Source organism: Mandrillus leucophaeus, unplaced genomic scaffold, assembly GCF_000951045.1.
Source record: "Mandrillus leucophaeus isolate KB7577 unplaced genomic scaffold, Mleu.le_1.0 Scaffold71, whole genome shotgun sequence".
Taxonomy (NCBI): domain Eukaryota; kingdom Metazoa; phylum Chordata; class Mammalia; order Primates; family Cercopithecidae; genus Mandrillus; species Mandrillus leucophaeus.
This window is the reverse complement of record NW_012107697.1, coordinates 944,235-957,978: the sequence shown is the minus strand read 5'-3', so window position 1 is coordinate 957,978 and position 13,744 is coordinate 944,235. Positions and strand designations below refer to the sequence as shown.

At 49.8% G+C, this 13,744-nt stretch overlaps 1 protein-coding gene across 2 annotated transcripts in view; it reads left to right on the top strand.

The window, feature by feature from the left end:
- Positions 1–6,290, top strand: part of SCN4B (sodium channel, voltage gated, type IV beta subunit) — a 24,452-nt gene extending 18,162 nt beyond the window's left edge. For both annotated transcript variants that reach the window (XM_011964855.1, XM_011964854.1), the window contains 2 exons: positions 1,244–1,373; positions 3,878–6,290. In XM_011964855.1, coding sequence (XP_011820245.1) covers positions 1,244–1,373; positions 3,878–3,971 — 224 coding nt within the window. In that variant the 3' untranslated portion in view covers positions 3,972–6,290. The remainder of the gene's footprint in view (positions 1–1,243; positions 1,374–3,877) is intronic.
- The last annotated feature ends 7,454 nt before the right edge of the window (positions 6,291–13,744 follow it).

Sequence of the window (13,744 nt, the reverse complement as noted above, 5' to 3'; positions counted from 1 at the left end):
CATCCGGTTTGAACCGGTTTGATCCGGTTTGAACCGGTTCCATCCGCTTTGAACCGGTTTGATCCAGTTCCATCCGGTTTGATCCGGTTTGAACCGGTTCCATCCAGTTTGATCCGGTCTGATCCGGTCCAAACTGGTTTGAGCCAGTTCTATCCGGTTTCAACCTGTTCAATCCGTTTTGAACCGGTTCGATCCGGTTTGAACCGGTTCGATCCGGTTTGAACCGGTTTGATCCTGTTTGAACCGGTTCCATCCGGTTTGATCCGGTTCCATCCGGTCTGAACTGGTTTGAGCCGGTTTGATCCGGTCCCATCCGGTCTGATCCGGTTCTATCCGGTTTGATCCGGTCTGAAGCGGTCTGATCCGGTTTTATCGGGTTCGGTCTGGTTTGGTCCGGTCTGATCTGGTTGGTCTGATCCGGTTTGGTCCGGTCTTTTCTGGTGTGGTCCAGTTTGGTCTGGTCTCATCCGGTTTGATCCGGTCTGGTCCGGTTTGGTCCGGTTTGGTCCGGTCTGGTCTGGTTTGGTCTAGTCTGATCTGGTCTCGTCTGGTCTGGTTTGGTCTCGTTTGGTCTTGTCTGGTCTGGTCTTGTGTCGTTTGGTCTAGTCTTATCTGGTCTCGTTTGGTCTGGTTTGGTCTGGTCTGGTCTCGTTTGGTGGAGAGGAGGAAGACTGGGTGGAGCAGGTTCAGAAATCAGTCAGGAGTTCAGTTTTCAGATGAAGAAAACGAGGCTAGGGGGGTTCAATGACCTGCCCAACATCGCCAGCTAGTTAGTGACAGTTAAATCCCGTACTTGAAATTCAGACTATCTGACTCCAAACGCTTCTCACCATCTAAGAGGTATCATAGGGAGGTTCTTAATTTTTTGTGGGTGAGTAAAGGAGGTCTAGAAAGAGGCAATGGAATTTTCTTCTGGTAATTTCGGGATCAAGTTACCACTCAAACTTGAGTGTTATGGGCTCCAATTCTGATTTGTTCCCGAACTTGTGTGAGCACATCTGCGGGAGGGCATGTGTGGGGTGGGGGAGAGGGCCCCTTGTGTGTGCCCTAGCCTGATGGATGCCATGCTCTGCCTCTCCAGCTTCCTGCTGCAGGCCTGGGGAGGGCTGGGGGTCTGGGAGTGGATGTGCCCCAGATGCCAGGGGGTGGAGTCTACATGGCCCTTGTACTGCCATGGTGCTCGACTCCAGGTAACCCTTGCTCCCTTTGTGCCTTCCCTTTCCTCCCTACTCGGGCCACACAGTGGAGGAAGTGGACAACACAGTGACACTCATAATTCTGGCTGTCGTGGGCGGGGTCATCGGGCTCCTCATTCTCATCCTGCTGATCAAGAAATTCATCATATTCATCCTGAAGAAGACTCGGGAGAAGAAGTGAGTTGACCTGGAGCACACTCCTGTCCTCCCAGCAGCCCACCACCCTCTCATCTACCCCCATCAGCTTTCAGCCTTCCACCTGCCTCCTCATTCCCCCCATTCCCATTCCTACTGCTCTCTGTTCTATCCCTGCCACCCCCACCCCATCTCTCAGCCCCCCTCCTTGCTTTCTTTCTTCCCCATCCTCCCAATGTGTATTTATTGAATACATTCAATTCATTGAATACACAAACGCCAGCCACCTACTCTTCCTCATCCCACTGTCTTCCTTCCCGTCCCATTAGCCTCTCTTTCCATTTGTACCACCCAACTGAGAGCCTTACCAAAGAACTCAGGGAGCCTTTGAAAAAATCAGAGAAAATATAAGATTCCATGTACAGAGACTCTAAAATGGGAAGACCCTTCTAGGGAGATGGGAACGAAATTCTTCTGTTAGGAAATTCTGAAACTTCAGTAGGGGGTGATTTTTTAAAAGTTTGAAATGGCAGCTATGGCCTCCCAGGGAGCCCTAGGAAAAGTTCAGGTATAAAAATAGACATCTATAAGGGGAAGGGGAGGGAAGATGGGGAGGTACGGAGGGTGCAACCCTCAAGCCTAGAGTTTTTGGAACAGTATCAGACAGGCTCCAGAGCAGCATGTGGTGAACCTTGCAAAACTAGAGCAGGGAAAAGGCATTTGAAAGTTGTGTCCTGAGCAAGACAGATGCGATGAGATGGCTTCCCATTGGAACAGACAGGGTGATGGTAACCACGAGATCCAGAGAAGGGAGAAATGCTCTACTCTGCTCCTGTTTGCTGAAACATTCTGCTCTGCTGAGAAGAGGGAATTCCTCTGGAAAGGGCAGAACTTACTCTGGAAAGAGGGGGTGGAAGTTGGAGGTAGGGAGGGGATGTACAGGTAGCAACACTGGGGCTGTGGACCAGGGGAGGACCCCAGAACTGGGCTGTTGATGAAGAGCTCCAGGGTTGTCTGCCTGCCTTGTGGCCAGAGGCTGTGAGGGTTTTGGTGATCTTGTGAGGGGCCAGAAGTGTGGAGCTTGACTAGGTTCTGTTTTTAATAACCAGTTTTACTATCGATGGATGGAGAACATATTTGTCAATATATGGTTTACAAGCACCTAGAAAAGACAACAGTGTTCCTTCAGAGTCACAGTGAGTTGTGGTTTTTTTTTTTTTTTTTTGAGACGGAGTCTCGCTCTGTCCCCCAGGCTGGAGTGCAGTGGCCGGATCTCAGCTCACTGCAAGCTCCGCCTCCTGGATTCACGCCATTCTCCTGCCTCAGCCTCCCGAGTAGCTGGGGCTATAGGAGCCCGCCACCTCGCCTGGCTAGTTTTTTGTATTTTTTAGTAGAGACAGGGTTTCATCGTGTTAGCCAGGATAGTCTCAATCTCCTGACCCAGTGATCCGCCCGTCTTGGCCTCCCAAACTGCTGGAATTACAGGGTTAAGCCACTGCACCCAGCCCACAGTGAGTTTATTAAAAACAAGACATGCTAAGCTGGATGTGTGTGCCTGAAGTCCTGGGCACTGCTGTGGAGGAGGGACACACTGAAGTCAGAGCATGTCCAGCTCAGGGCAGTCAGGGTGGAACGGCTCCCGGGAGGTGTCTTCCCATCTGACCATCTCTCCTTCCTGCTGTCTTCTGCTCCATCCCACCAAACTCTGCCCAGACCTGGCTTGAAGCCAAACCCACTGCCTGCTCTGCCCCTTCCATGGACTCTGTTCTTCTCTTAATACCGCTGGTCACAGAGAGCTCAGGGAGGAAGGCGTGGGGGGCCTGGGGAGAGGGACTCTGTCCTCACCATACTTCTTGCTGGCCTGGACCCCTCCCCCTGCTGTGGCACAGCCTGGGAATGGACCCCTGGGAACAGCACCTGGTGCCCTTTGCTTTCTGCCATGTTGAGACGACTAGGTGACAGCTAAGCTTTATTGAGAACTTTCTTTTTTTCTCTTTTTGAGACAGTCTCACTCTGTTGCCCAGGCTGAAGTGCAGTGGCATGATCTCAGCTCACTGCAACCTCCGCCTCCCAGGTTTAAGTGATTCTCCTGCCTCAGCCTCCCTAGTAGCTGGGACTATAGGCACGTGCTATCACTGGCTAATTTTTGTATTTTTAGTAGAGATGGGGTTTTGCCATGTTGGCCAGGCTGGTCTCGAACTCCTGACCTCAAGTAATCCGCCTGCCTTGGCCTCCCAAAGTGTTGGGATTACAGGCATGAGCCACTGCTCCTGGCCAGTTGAGAACTTTCTACATGCCAGACACTGTTCTAAGTACTCATTTCTGCTTCCAGCAACCCCATGCAGAAGGTGTCATCCCTACATCTATTTCACAAATGAGGGAACTGAGGTACAGAGAGGTTAGGTGACATGTTCTCTGGCTACCTTAGCTCTGCAGAAGGCCAGGGAGAGGCATAGGGCTGGGTGCAGGGCCCACAGCTCTCGCCAAAGTTCTCCCCCTACTCTTGCTCCTCTCCTCACCACTGTCCCCTCTCTCTCTCTCTCTAGGAAGGAGTGTCTCGTGAGCTCCTCAGGGAACGACAACACGGAGAATGGCTTGCCTGGCTCCAAGGCGGAGGAGAAACCACCTTCGAAAGTGTGAGCCCTGCTTCGGGCTAAGCAGCTACAGGGAGCCCCCTTTCTGATGACGAAACTAATGCTTGAGCCCCGTCCGTAGAACCCATGTGCCTGAGACATCTGCTGCTTGGCTCAAACTGTAGTCTTTCCGGGCACAAGAAACCGGAGTCCTGCCCAGCCTGCCCATCCCCTTCCCAGTCAGGGCTCCCCAGGGACAAGGGATGGCCAGGGGAGGGGGTCTGCGGAAGATTCAGGAGAAAGAAACGAGAGGCTAGGGTGGTGTTGAGGGGCTGGTCCCCTGACACCTGGGCAGATGGGGTCTCCTTCGGTCTCCCCACCCTGCACAAACAGGGCGTTGGTTTTCCTCCAGGCTTCTCTTCACAGGGGACTGGGAGGATCCGTGAGGGCTGTCCTAAGAGCTGGGCCCTGGAGATGGGGTGTAGGAAGAGGTGGCTTCCTTTGGAGGTGGGAGTGAGCTGGAGGACTCTGGAAAAGACCTGGGGTAGGAGTTGATGGGGGCAGGCCCACAGTGAGAAGCTGCCTCGGCTTCATAGGATGCCAGATCCCCTACAGTCCCCCAAGTAGGGAACTTCCTTTCCCCTGCCTCGGGACCCTGTCTGCCTATTCCCTCCCCTGCTCAGAGTTTTTAAGCCCTCCCAATCAGGGCTGGCCGCCTTATCTTGAGAGGTTCTGGCCACCTAGCCTGCTCCTCTGCTCTCTGGGCTACTGAGGGGCTCAGGAAGGGGCCCCTCGAGCCTTCCTGGAGCACCAGAGTGCTCCCTATGCCTTTCCTAGCATTTTTACTTGGGGAATTGGGCCGCAGAGGTAGCGAACCAGTGTCCTGGGCTTCTGGGATGCCCGCCCCATCCCTGCCAATGCTGGCAATCCCTCCCCTGGCATGGCAGGACCATCACCACTCTGGGCACTCCCGAGTTCAGCTCTCCCCTGTTGTTCCTCCTCCTACTTGAGAGGCTGCACCCTCCAACCTCCCACTGGCTCGCTCCTCCCTTGCCATCCATCACGCCCTGCCCCCAGGGTTGTTCATTTCCCAGCCCTGGGTCAAGGGCCTGCCTTCGCCTCAGGGACTTTCTTCCTTTGGGTGAGGGGGTCCTTGGATTTCCCAGATGCTTCCTGCTCAGCTGGGCCACCCCCTCCCACCTTGGGGTTGGGGAGGAGCAGGGAGTGGATGCCTGTAGTTTTCCTTTGTTTCTCCCAGAGCTGGTTTGCACACCCCTTGTGTGTGGGGCTAGACTGTGCCTTAGTCCTGAGTCCTAGCCCTTACCCCAGTCCTCTCCAGCTGGTATGTCCTGACATAACAGCAGAGTCTGGTGTGGCGCTGGTGAGGGTTCGCCAGCCCTCCACTCCCCAAGGTCATAGAGGGGGCCATGAGGCTGGAATTGGCCAGTGACTGAATCTTGGAGACACCGGCCATTTCTAGCCTGCCCTAGCGGGAGGTGGTGATGTTGGGAGTGGGATCTCCTGATGGAGCCCAGTGTGTGAGTCCCTGTGGGGCAGAACTGGTGAGGCCAGGGATGGTAGGGAAAAGTGATAACAGGCCTCTCTGCCCAACTGCTTCCAGTCCCTCTCTCCCTTACTGATTTTTTGATGCCCTGTCTTCTGGGCCACTAGGAGGGATGAGAGAGTAGTAGCCCTCTTTTTCAGAGAGTTTGGGATCTGCCTTAGAGCTCTCCCTGTCAAAAAGTAGTTGCAAACCTTGAGAGGGTGGAGGAGGGGGAGACTGAGGACCAGTAGCACCTTCAGGGTACCCGTGGCTGTGGCCAGTGTCCCTTAGCCAACCTGCTGGGCTCATCAGTTCCCTGTCTGATCTGCCTATGCGCCTCCCATTCTTCTCTACCCAGAACCTGTCACGGGCTGGGGTTCAGATTTTCCTGGCTTTGGGAGCAGACAGACCAGAGCCACCAGCCATTCAGAGAACTTCTGATAGCTGCCTTCATGCAAAACTGCTTTCTTCTTCCTTCTCAATGGTGACATTTGAAGAGGCGGAGCACCTTGGAGCTCCTCTTCTCATCTTAAGAGAAAGCCAAGGCACGTAGAGTAGGGAGAGGAAGGGCACCATCCTCTCTTTCCTCCCCTTGGTCTACTGCTGATTTCTAGATGGATCATGCAGCTTCTCTGGGCTCAGCTCTTTCCATCTACCAAATAAATGGGTGTAATAATACTTACCTACCTCACAGGACTGTTGTGAGGCTTGGCGAGTTTTGTCTAAAAACTTCTTTTTGGCTTGGAAAGGGATCTGGGAAGCCAGGTATTAATTGCAGGGATAGTTCCAAGTCTGTCCTGTCTTCATCTCCGTGTCCCATCTCTACAACACACACACACACACACACACACACACACACACACACACACACTCTTTCTCTCTCTGTCTCTCTTTCTTTCCATCCCACCCCCTTGGAATTATTTAGTCTTTGCAATATTAGAAACCTTGACTCTGATGCTTAAAGCTTCTTGTCCATGGCTCTTGTTTGATGGTTTTCAATAGAGGTGATTGAGATTGTAGGGGAGCATTTTTGGTTGTCCCCATGCCTGGGGGCACTACTAAGAATGCTAAACTTAGTCCCCGCAACAAAGAATCATCCTGTCCAATATCAACATTATACCCATGGAGAAACACTGGCATGGATTTGTACTAGGATGTATGTGGGCAAAGCTGTCTTCCCCAAGTGGACCCTCAGTGCATGCAAATCTCTGATGGTGGCTTCCAGGGCTTGTGGGCTAGAGAGAGCCACTTACAAACACGATCTTGAGAGACCTGGGCGCATGCAGCTGCGCTGAGAGTGATGCCAGTGAGACCAAAGACAGAGTTCCGAGCTCCTCATCAACTACAAAATATGACATCAGCATTCCAGGTTCTGGGCTTCTCCTCATGTAGGAATTGAACAGAAAGCAGCCCAAATAAACCCCTGATGCTAGAGGGGCCTGGGGAGAGCAGCCGATGGGGCTCAGCCTATATATGGCAGGCCGATCAGAGCTCCTGTGGAGCGAGAGCGTGAGAGCATGCTTGTGAGATGGCAGGAGGTGGGGTGTGCTTGTGTGGAGTGTGCGTGTGCAGGCAGTATGGGTGCATGGTGACGTGACTGTGGAGTGGGTGGGCTGTGCATGGAAGGGGTGATGCGTGATGGGGAGGTGCTGGACATTTCAGGAGCCGTCTTTCTTGGCCTGAGCTGTGCCTGTTGAGGCATCTGGAGACTGAGAAAGAATCAAAGATAGAGAAGACCAGCCGTGCTCCTACATTCCATCACTCCATGACTTCATCTCACTGTTACAGACAGCTGCCATCAGAGGGCTGGCGGGAGGGAGTTCCAGGAGCGGGGACTTCTCGGGAAAATCCTATAGCTTGCTTTACTTTACTTTGTCCCAGGTTGGAGTCCCTACCCTCCCACCTCCCACCTGATATGCAGTGCTTTTGACTATCTTATGCATGGTTTATTCCTCTGGCTTGGATGACAACAATACCCATAGTGAATTTTCCTATATAACTATAGATCAAATGATGCAGCGATGGGTCTTGGGAGGCCTCAGGTGTGTGAGTGCCTCTGGGAGGCGCGGATGTACACACACCCAGAACTCACTTGTGTTCAAGCTCAGAACGGATGTAATCAGACTGGCCTCTACAACAAGTTTTGCATTGTAGAATTGTATTTAGCTTTGCCTTGGATGAAATAAAAATTATGTTTAATAGTTTGGGATTTGGGCGCTTCGATTTTTGACTGATTGGGGGTTGGGGTCCAGTTTTATTTCTTGCCAGCTGTGCTCAGGACAAGTTCCTTTACCTTCTCTGAGCCTCAGTCTGTTTGTGTCTGAAATGTTACCTGCCTGGGTGAAATAACACATACAAACTGCTTAAGAACCTCTGGCACATTCACAGGCGTTTGGGTCGTTTTCATTCCCATACCTTCTCTGGAGAAGTTGGCAAGGTGGACCTTTAATACTGGAATCATTGCCAGGGCCCTCCTGGTATGGATGACCTTGATCATGACCCTGGCACCACAAATGTTACAACAGCTCCTCCTCCAGGCTCTCTCTCCTTCCCTCCCCCGGGTTAGTATTTAGGTCCAGGTAAAATCTGCTTCACACGAACGCCTACCTTCCAAAGAGAGTTTCCGGGTGCTGGGCATAAGGCCAGTGCCTGGGAAGGAACTGGGGATACATACCAATGTGTAGGTGTTTGTTTATATTCTTGGACTTCCTCATACCACAATTTCTTACCATACTGTATTCCCTTCAATGGATTCACCTCACACTGCATTTCAAAAGGTTCCAGACACTAAGTACTCAGAAGAGCTTGTTGAAAGACCCTGTCTTCTCTGTCAAGGACTCCAGGTATGCAGAATCAGTTTTGGCAGATGTCCCTGCCAGCTCTGCCTCCTCCAGCCCTCAGCTATAGAGACTGCACTGTGCTCCTGCCCTGAATGGATTCACCACCTGGGTTCCCCACACAGCCACTTTCCTGTCTTCAGGTACTTCCTGTAGCCTGGGACCTCCTGCTACCTTTGCATCTGCAGTACACCGGTTGGATATTGAGGTTTCGTGCGGCAAGCCTGGGTTTAGAACACTTGGGATGCCATGCATTGAACTTGCAGTTACCCCTGTAAGGATCAGTCCCCAGGTCTGATTAGGTCTCTGTCATTGCTCTGTTTCATCCCTACTGCCTTTCCCCACCCAACAGCCATTATAACTGACAGATGGCCCAATGTCTCAAAACCACATTAGGAACTGGGACTGTCCTGGGCAAACCTGGATATAGGGTCACTCCCTGTTAAGCTCCATGCTAGCCCCACGCTAACTCAATGGGGACTAACATACACACAAATTAAGGGTCCTTAATCTGAGCTGGTGGCAGGCACGCAGATCAGATTGACTTTAGGAGGTCTGTACACCTAAAAATAAAGGTGAAAGTGAACATACGTGCTTAGGGGATCTTTCAGAAGGCCTTGGTACAAAAGCTGGGAATTATCTTCTACTCCCCCACATTGGTGTTAGGAAAGAAGCTGGTTACACTTTCCTCTCCTGCCTCCTCAAGTATGTCATCTTCTCCGTTGCTTTCAGAAGAGAGAGGGGAGCTTCGCTGACCCCAAGGGCTAGGCCTTTGCATTAAAGGAACAGAAAAGATTTCTTTTGATAGACCCTTTGGTCTTTTGGCCTTTGGGCCTAATTTCTTTGTCTTTGGCCAACTCTCCTCCCCCGCTTGCATTCTGCAAGCCCCAGATTGGGTCGCTTGACTCCCGGTGGAGAACAACCCTTTAGCTCCCTATGTTCAGCTTTCCAGGAGGCTGGGGGGTATCCGTGCAAATTCACACACTTAACAGAGGAGGCAACAGCACAGGTGCATCTGCTGCAAAATGGTAGACAGTTACCAAAAAGAAGTCTGGACCCTAGGAGTAAGCAGTCTCTCAGATTGTGGGGAAGGTGGCTCTTCTAGATTATGGGAAGGGGGAACCCTGGTCTCTGACATTCAGAGGCTAATTGGAGGAAGAGTAGGCCAAGAACGGGACTGATGAGGAAGCACCCAAGGGCAAGGCAGAGTGATGTCTTTGAGGCCAATATAGAAACAGTGTTAAGAACAGGGTGACCATCGCTAAGTTAAGGACTAATCCTTGCCCCTTGGTCACTGGTGACCTCAGTGAACCCAGAAAAGTGAAATGGGTCAGCCAGACGCGGGGAGATGGCAGAAGCTTGATTCCAGTATGTGGAAGAGTCAGTAGGAGGTGGAAAATGGCCCTGGTGCATAGGTTACAATTTCAAGTAACTTAGCTGTGACAGGCATTGGCCCTGGTAGGAAGGAGGGTAGATGGTTTTCTTTTAAAGATGGAAGAAATAAAAAAAAGTTAAATGCGCATGAGGAAGAGACAGTGGAGCCAGACAGCCTGCAGTAGTTGAGAGAGAGGAAAGAAAGTGTCATTTGGGTGGACGCAAGGGGATAGGATCCAGTGGCTAGGCAGAATGATTGGCCTTAAGACAGGTCAGGTCACACCTCTGGCACCAAGACAGAGGAAAGGGTGTCAAGGCGAAATGAATGCAGGTAAATCTGCAGAGGGGGCAGGGCAAGAGGTGGAGAGACTTTGCTTTACAGTCCTTGGTTCCTATGGTGTTATCAAGTCATTTGGAGAGCAAACTTAAGGTTGAAGCCAAAGAAAGCTGAAGACCCTCCCAATTCAGGAGCCCCAGGGCTCCCACTTCCTCAGGCAGATGGCCAGCCCTTCCGCTGCCATTCTAACTGGACCTGTGCACACTGTAGCAGCAGAGGGCACACAGCAGGAGGGGGGATGTTCTCTCATAGCTCATTGCTTAAACAAAGCCACCTGCAGTGCTAATAGGAAAGATGTAGGGTTCCCTTCCACGGCCTGCAAGCAGATATAGAAAAGAACAATCCTGGACTTAGAATACAGGAACCTGGGTTCAAGTTCTCACTCTGTTACCTACCAGTGAAACGGCATTGGGCAAGCCACTTCATCTCTGCAACACTCAGTTCCCTAACCTGCAAAATGGGAATGATGAAACCTACTGCATAGTACTCTTGTGAGATTAAATGAATCAACAGGTGTGATATACATACATATATATATACACATATATATATATATATAGAGAGAGAGAGAGAGAGAGAGACAGAGTCTCGCTCAGGCTGCAGTACAGTGGCACAATCTCAGCTCACTGCAACCTCCACCTCCTTGGTTCAAACAGTTCTCCTGCCTCAGCCTCCCAAGTAGCTGGGATTACAGGCGTGTGCCACCAGGCCCAGCTAATTTTTTTATATTTTTAGTAGAGATGGGGTTTTGCCACGTTGGCCAGGTTGGTCTTGAACTCCTGACCTCAGGTGATCCACCCGCCTCAGCCTCCCAAACTGCTGGGATTACAGACGTGAGCCACCACGCCTGGTCTGAAATACTTTAAAAACTACAAAGTGCAGACCATGTAAATGTTAAGCAGTTTGTAAGCTGAGCCAGCATTACGGGAAGAAAACCCAGGTATGGCCAGCACTGAGCTCACACCCTCCTGTTCCTGGTCAGGAGGGGCTGTCAGCTGAGTGGGTCGGGGCTGGGAGGGGAGTGGCCAGTATTAAGAAATGACTTCCTGGCAGACTTGGTTATGTCAACTGCCCAAAACCAAACTCATGATCTCACCTCAATCTGACTCCAAATCTGCTCCTCCCCATGTTTCCCCATTCATCCAGTCATCAGGCCAAAACTTTTAGAGTCTACCATGACTCCTTATTTTGTCTTCGACCTGAAACCTTTTTATCAGCAAATCCCATTGGCTCTATGTTCAAAATATATCATCACCTCAACTACCTCTTGCTGCCACCATCCCTACAGTCCTGACCCAGGCTGCCCTGGCTCTCCCTTGGATTATTGCAGTAGCTTTCTTACTGATCTTCCTGCTTTAGGTCCTCTTTAGTCTAATTTCCAGGGTGGTTCTTTTAAAACAGGATTAGATGATGTCATCTCTAGTTCTGGCCAAGATGGAGGCATAGTGACCATTTACCCTTATACCTTAAACAACTGAAAAATTGGAAAACACATATGATACAATGGTTTTCAGACCCTGGACAATAGGCAGTGGAGAATTGTCGTTCCTGAGAGGGAGAAACACATGAGATGAACTTTACTATTGCTCCAGCTTACTGCCTGGAGATAGTTTCCAGGCTGCAGTGCCTGGAAGGCTGGGGAGGGGGCCCCAGGCTAAGCCTAGCATCGTCTCTGAGTTGTGGAGAGGTGCCAAGAATCTGGAGGAGGTTAGGACAGTAAGAGTTTGCAGGACCAGAGAACCTTGGAGGGTCCCCCCAAGTTTTCAGCTGAGCACTGATAGTGCAGATGTGTGAGGAAACTATCTAAGGTGAGGGAAGGAGCCTCTAAAAAGGATGAGGAAGGAAAATCCCTGGAGCTCACATAGGGCAGCCTTTAATCCAGGGCTGACCTCACCCCACTACTGAGGTAATGCCCTTTGAACACTCTTCCTCATCTCTCATGAATTAGGAAGTTTTGCCATTTTAGTTGGCTGCAATGTGAACTACTCTTGGCCCTGTGTGAGCTCCGGGGATTGCTTCCTCTAACCCTTTCTGGTGGTTCTTTCTCAGCCTCAGGCGTGCCTGGATCCGCAGCTGAAGACTCGCGGGGACCCTTTGCAGGTCTCTGGAGTGCTGTCTCTGTGAAGCTATCTCTTCTCTGAGACACTGCCCCCTCAGCCCTACCCACTGGACTCCTAACTCCATCTCCTTGATTCTGGGAGGTTGCCAGACTCTGCCCGAGTCCCCTTTCCTGGTGCTGTAGCAATTGGAGGGCTCCCTCATTTGGTTCTCCTCTCTCAGAAATCACTGACCTGTGCTGCTGATGCCCTGTGTCTGAAAGCCATTTCGTGCATTTTTTCCCCCAGCGTTTTAGTTGTTTCAGATGGGAAAGTAAATGCATTTTGTGTTACTGCATTCTTGTCAGAGGAAATTCATGAAAATTTATGTTCACTCAAAAACCTATACAGAGTTGCTTCTAGAGGTTTTGCCATTGCCAAAATGAAGAAATAACCTAAATCTCCTTTGACTGGTGAGTCGATAAAACAAACTGTGTCTAGCCATACAGTACAGTGGAATATTCCACAAAATCCCATGCACGATGGGCTTCTCAATGCAGTATGCTAAGTGAAAGCATTGGATGAATCTGTAATGCAGTATGCTGGGCGAAATAATTCAGACTCAGAAAGGTACCTGCTTTATCATCTGTGACCCATGTACCACTCTGGTGGGGGTGGTTGCTGATAATGAGGGAGGCTCCTGCATGTATGGAGGCAGGGAGTATATATGAAATCTCTTTACCTTCTGCTCAGTTTTGCTGTGAACCTAAAACTGCTCTAAAAAAAAAAAAATTAAGTGTTGGGTCGGTTGCGGTGGGTCATGCCTGTAATTTCAGCTTTGGGAGCCTGAGGTCTGAGGATCCCTTGTTGAATAAGTAGATTTCTATGGCAAAGCAGAATAGTGCTAATTTTCCTCTTTCAATATCATTTCAGAATAAGAGCCTGGTGTGATTGCCAACTCCAGACAAAAGGATGGTGATTTTTTCTTTTCTATTTTCTTCTCTTTGTTTACAAGTTTTCACTTATTATAGCTTACTAGTGAATTGAAACTTTCGTGATTATGTAGTGACTCTCTTTATCCTAAAGTCAGTTTTGTCTTTCTGTCCTAAATCCTTATTTAGAAAAATATTACACAGCTACCCCTGCTTAAATTTGATTAAATGCTTGCTCTCTGTATCTTTCTCCACCTTTTCAGTTTTAATGGTTCTGTAACCCGGTGTTTTGTGTATGTTTGTTACAAATAACATATAGCTTGCTCTTACGTTTTTATCCAATTTGCCTATTTCCGTATACTATTTGGTGAATTTAACATTTATTGTGATATTATATTAGTACTTTTTTCACCATCCCTCTTTGTATATTCTATTTGTTCCATTTTTCTGTGCTTTACCCTCCTTAGTGCTCTTCCTTCCCCACCTTTCTCTTTTGTGCTTGCTTGGTGTTTTTTGTTTTTTATTAATCAATTGCTACTTTCAATTGTTTTGGAAGTGACACACTTTTATTTCCATTCTTTTGTTGATTACCCTTTTAACCATCTAGAACATAGTACAAACATTTTATGTAACATAGCATTAATATTTAATCTTCCTCTTGAACAATTTAAGAACTTTATTTTTATTTTTATTTTTTTTGAGACGGAGTCTTGCTCTGTCACCCAGGCTGGAGTAAAGTGGCCGGATCTCAGCTCACTGCAAGCTCCGCTTCCCGGGTTTA